Source organism: Limulus polyphemus, unplaced genomic scaffold (genome assembly GCF_000517525.1).
Source record: "Limulus polyphemus unplaced genomic scaffold, Limulus_polyphemus-2.1.2 Scaffold3429, whole genome shotgun sequence".
NCBI lineage: Eukaryota > Metazoa > Arthropoda > Merostomata > Xiphosura > Limulidae > Limulus > Limulus polyphemus.
In genome coordinates this window covers 45,656-50,992 of record NW_013669039.1, presented here as the reverse complement: position 1 = coordinate 50,992, position 5,337 = coordinate 45,656, and the positions used below count along the sequence as shown (strand labels likewise).

The 5,337-nt window shown below is 34.5% G+C and overlaps 1 protein-coding gene across 2 annotated transcripts in view; it reads left to right on the top strand.

The window, feature by feature from the left end:
• Positions 1-210: 210 nt before the first annotated feature.
• Positions 211-5,337, top strand: part of LOC106469336 (transcription factor AP-4-like) — a 28,196-nt gene continuing 23,069 nt past the window's right edge. Inside the window, exons 1-3 of one of the 2 annotated variants that reach the window (XM_022397826.1) lie at positions 214-294; positions 327-438; positions 3,300-3,465. In XM_022397826.1, coding sequence (XP_022253534.1) covers positions 350-438; positions 3,300-3,465 — 255 coding nt within the window. In that variant the 5' untranslated portion in view covers positions 214-294; positions 327-349. Of the gene's footprint in view, positions 439-3,299; positions 3,466-5,337 lie in introns of both variants that reach the window. The other variant, XM_022397827.1, reaches the window with a different exon arrangement.

Genomic DNA, 5,337 nt, shown 5'->3' with positions numbered 1-5,337 from the left:
TTTTTCCTACGCTAAAAGAAATAGTTCAAAATTAACCTATGTAATCTTAAGACATTAGCGTCATTCACACTAAATAAAGATTAGTATGTTAGATATTTAATTATGTGTTTTTTATCACCTGTTATAATATTTGTCTCAGATAAACAGTACTTATATTATCATAAAATACTGTACGAATAGAAAAACAACGGCACGCACCATGCTATTCCCGCCAAACGCGGTTGTTAAGACTCAGAAACAAGTTGGTCGGTCGCGATCTGCATTTAAAGGTTAAGCTTATTTTCAGTTAACGTACTGCTAGTTAGTTAAAGCACTGTTTACATATTCTTATATTGTAAACTTTGAGAAAATGGCATTATATCATCGAAACAGTGAGAAGAGGCGAATATTTAATGAACTTCGAAGACAGCAAGAAGAGGTTATAGGAAGCTTATGCCGGTAAGTTGTAAGCCAGACCACGCTGTTTTTCATGCTAAAACCACTCGGAGACATAGTATTTAACAGTACTAACTCAAAACTAATGTTAGGCCGATATACGAAAAGGGTATTTCGTGCTTATTGTTATTCACTGAAATTAGAAAAGTATCATAATTTTGGTAACCATAAGCTAACGTTAGTTCTTAAACAACTGAAAATTATTAAATTTAATTCAAATGATAAATTTATTTGTTATTTTAGTTACAAGTCATCAGTATTAATTTAACTTTCAATTTTATTGACTTTTTGTACACTGTGGCCTAAGCTATTTCAAAGTTTTTTTCATCATCCAAGAGGCGTTTTACCCCCAAAACTAAATATGTTATCTTAGATCTCCGTTTATTAAACATTAATATGTTACCAAATATAGTTATTTACACTATAAATACACCATAGTTACTAAATAAAAATTGATATCGCCTTTGTAGGCATTTTTTAATATATGTGTTCCACTTTCAGTTAAAATTCTCTGACGCTAGTGTTAAATGTTGTCTTAATTACAGCGAATATTTATTTTGAAAATTAATGTAAGTCTACCTGTAATAATGTTGACCAGTGGTGTATGTCTACAATGTAACGTCTGTGTCTGCTGGATATATATATATATATTTCTTTTTTGATTATGTTTTGTATTCGCCAAAAAAACCTAAAATCTTACTGAAGCTGCCTGGCCCGGCCTGGCCAGGTGGTTAGGGCGCTCGACTCGTAATCTGAGGGTCGCGGGTTCGAATCCCCGTCACACCAAAACATGCTCGCCCTTTCAGCCGTGGGGGCGTTATAAAGTGACGGTCAATCCCACTATTCGTTGGTAAAAGAGTAGCCCAAGAGTTGGCGGTGGGCGGTGATGACTAGCTGCCTTCCCTCTAGTCTTACACTGCTAAATTAGGGACGGCTAGCGCAGATAACTCTCGTGTAGCTTTGCGCGAAATTCAAAACAAACAAACTGAAGCTGCCTTAAATAATTCAGTGTTGCCACTTTTAAAGATAAAATATTATTATGAACATAAAAATAAAGGAAAAGTTTACTTTGTTTTGAAATCTTGTCATTTAATGTAATCAAATTATATTATCTTAAAAATAATATTTCATCAAGCGATTTTTGAAGAAAACAGTTCAAGTGTTAGTGAACAAATGGAATAAATAAATAAGAGGGAGTACCTAACTGATGGGTTTTTTGTAACTATAATATTTCTAATTAAAACTACGTTTTATAAGAAAGTCCTGAAATTAATGTAGGCCAAGACCCATCGTATCATAGGTAAGTTAAATTTAAACCTACTGTTAATTCAATGCTTATCGCGCTTAACAAATTTTACACTTAACTAGGGTAAAACATTTATAAATTTATTTTGAACTTTTTGTGGTCCTAAAATGTGTCTGGTAATTTGTCAGTTACATATATATATATATATTATTCCATACATGATGTATATGCTTATATATATGTATTTCAATATTAATAAACAAGTTTAATTTATTTCGGTTCAGGAGTGCTTATATAGGTTATAATCTATTTATTACCCGACCAAAATTATTGTTCATCTCTTAAGTTATTATTATTGGTTTTAGTTAACATATCGACGTCAGATAGGTCGGAAAATCGTTAACTATATGCGTAGAAAGTTTTCACTGAGCTTATGACTTTATTAAATACTGCGTAATAAAATGAAAAAGTTTTACTGTGACTTAATAATTATCAGTCACATTTCTACTACAGTATTTCAATATTGTAGTAACGAAAATTATCATTTAATAACGTTAAATGGCTTTTCCAGTGCCGTCTCCCATTGGTTACCCTGATATAGTACAAACTGTCGCCAGCAGAATAGCGTACAAATGCTGCAGTCCAACTTTTTCCACTCAACGAAATAAAATACAGAAAAGGGCGTACAATGGCGACCGAGTATTTGGCATCGAGCCAAGTGCGTGAGATTCAAGGAAAGAGGTCGGTCGGTTGTCTGGTATTTTCTGTCTAGCATCTTGGAGAGAGAGCGCGCCTTGCGGGGAAAGACTGTGGCTAAAATCAGCTGCGGTGCGCCAGCAGTCAGACAGAGAACTATATGAAGGTTAGGGTTTCGGCTTTCCAGTTACTTGACTTTTTAAGGAAGCACAATGCACCAGCGAGAGGTTATTTTGTGTTGGCTGAAATCCCAAAGCTAAACACCACATAAAACAAATCGATAAAACATTATTAAACAAAACACTTATTGCATTTTAGAACCTCAATCAAAACAATATGCTCGCCTAAATGTACATTTTTACCCGTGTCACTTAATAAAAAATGTTTTTTTTGTTTTATATAAGAAACCTTTCTAGTTTGTTTGTTTTCGGATATTCGATCATCTGTGTTAGTCGTCCCAAGTTTTCAACTGATAAACTAGAGGGAAGACAGCTAGCCAACAGTAACCGACGCCAATTCTTGGATTACTTTCAACGAACAGAGGGAAATGACCGTCATTTTTATAACCTAGACCGGGCCCCAAAGTACAGGACGGTTTTTGTTGTTGTTTTTTTTTGTGGCAACTGGATTTGAACCATGGACTCTCATATCCACAGTCCGGCACGCTAATTACGAATGATTTACTCCAGCTAAACATAAATGTTCGTCCAAATGAAAAACAAAAAAAGCTGCTGTTTTTCTCAACTTAATAGTACATGTACATTACTTATCAAGGAGGTGTTTTGTGTAGAAATTTTGAGCAGAAATTAAGTAGTCCTGTTACTAAGAATGTCTTTATAACTGTCGATACTTTAAGTTTCTGTCTTGAAAATATAATATTGTGTGATAACTCATGGGTTTTAAGAAAAACATTTTATGTTAGGCTAGGAAGTCGACCTCCTTCACCAAAGACGCAGATGGAGCAAGAGAAGCGAATCCGTCGAGAAATAGCCAACAGTAACGAAAGACGCAGGATGCAAAGTATAAACGCTGGATTTCAATCACTCCACGCTTTGTTGCCACACCACGAGGGAGAAAAGCTTAGCAAGGTAACATGACAACTTAAGCTATACCGCTCATTAATGTAAACACAAAATTTGAACAGGTAGAACAAAAACACTATGTATCTCTATACAACCTGTTCTGTCACTCTTCAGCATCTTCAAACTCCGCACCCTAATGTACGTATTTATCTATATATCCATATGTATATATAAAAGCGGGTAGGTTTAATATTATTGTTTCCCAAATTGTAGCATTTTCTGCCATTGTTGAAAACATATCATAAATATCCATTGTTAGGATTATAGGTACATACTGTTAATGTTTCAAACTTTGGAATGATACAGTATTTTGATAATTCGATTAGGGACTTTTCTATTTTATTTTTAGGATAGAATGGGAAGGAAAATGATTTAAATACATCTTCCATATGTTATGGTTTGTTTGAATCAGTCAGTTCGGGTTCAGATTCGTCAAGGTCACGTACAGAATACTTTTCGCGCCACTATCCTTTTAATGCATTCCAATCCACAGTTCTACTATGAGTGACTGCACCAACAGACTTGGCACTGTGCCATATCAGATATATATATATTTTTAACACCAATCTGTTAGTTATTATGCGTGGAAAGAGATAAGAAAAAAATTCTCAGGTAGATCATCCAAATGTTTCTCAAGCAATTAAATATTTGTAAACAAAAAAAAACGGGCCTTTTTTTTTTTTAAGTTCCAAGACTGCACGTAAGGATTCGTGGACGCTAACTTGCAAACATTTCAAAGTCTAGCATGTTCAGAATAAATCATTTTATACACTGAACCTCAAGGAAGCCGTATAGTGATGCAGACGTTTCGGACACTAATATTTTATTTTGATTTTATTTCAACATGTTCAGAGTTTTTTTTTGTTTACCGTTGATTTTTCCCTTCTTGACACTTTCGTTCATTACTTCTTGTTTGGCATATTACACGGAATCACATCAGTATTCTACGCCGATGTAAATATTCCGGTGTGTTTTGTGTTATCAACCAAAACTTAGTAAATATAACTTCACAACTTAACTTCCCTTCTATGATTGACGTCTTCTAGAACAGACAAGCAAAAAATGGACTAGTATACTTTTGTTATTATATCTTTCAAAACAGTTTTTTTTACTGCTTTTGTAGAGACACAATTACCGTTTTGCTCAAGGACTCTTTTTTTTTTTTCTTCTCGCTTGTGGAATAGTATTTAATAAATAAAAAAAACTTCTGTATACAAAACAGAAGGCCATAAGCTCGTGACTTTATAATCGGAGAACACGAATGAAGCTAGCACAGAAAACATGCATTCAGCTAGATGAGTCTGGCTATGTGACATACATTATTACACGTGTTTACATGTCGAAATAAAAAGTAAATACAACAACGAAGCATAAATATAATGTGGGTCATGCGCGTGGTCGTTATATCCGGCGATGAACTTGCAGTAACAAGTGCCAATGATTGGGGGGGGGGGATCGGATAAATTCGGTATACTGGGCAAAAATAATGCTTATAACACAGTATAAAAAAAACATAATTATCTGTGTTTTTTTATTTTACTTTAAAGAACAGATAAGAAAACAGCGACGCGACCCTCCATATTCTAATATATGTATTTGCACGTGATATGTGTACCGTTGACTACACGTGGTTCAGAATATTGTTTGTAGGGGAGCTTCCATCTTGAAACAGCTGGCGACGTAAAAGCCGCGACTGTTATGACGCGTTACATCTTTGGCACTGTTATTAACTCGGAAGTTGTTCGTATAACAACAAAACGTATAGCGTACAAAAGGTATTAGTAACGCAGGGCGGGTTCGTCCACTCCAGGTTAACGTTCCATTCTTACATATACAGACGCTTTTGGGAATATTTTTATTATTATTTATCTCGTATAT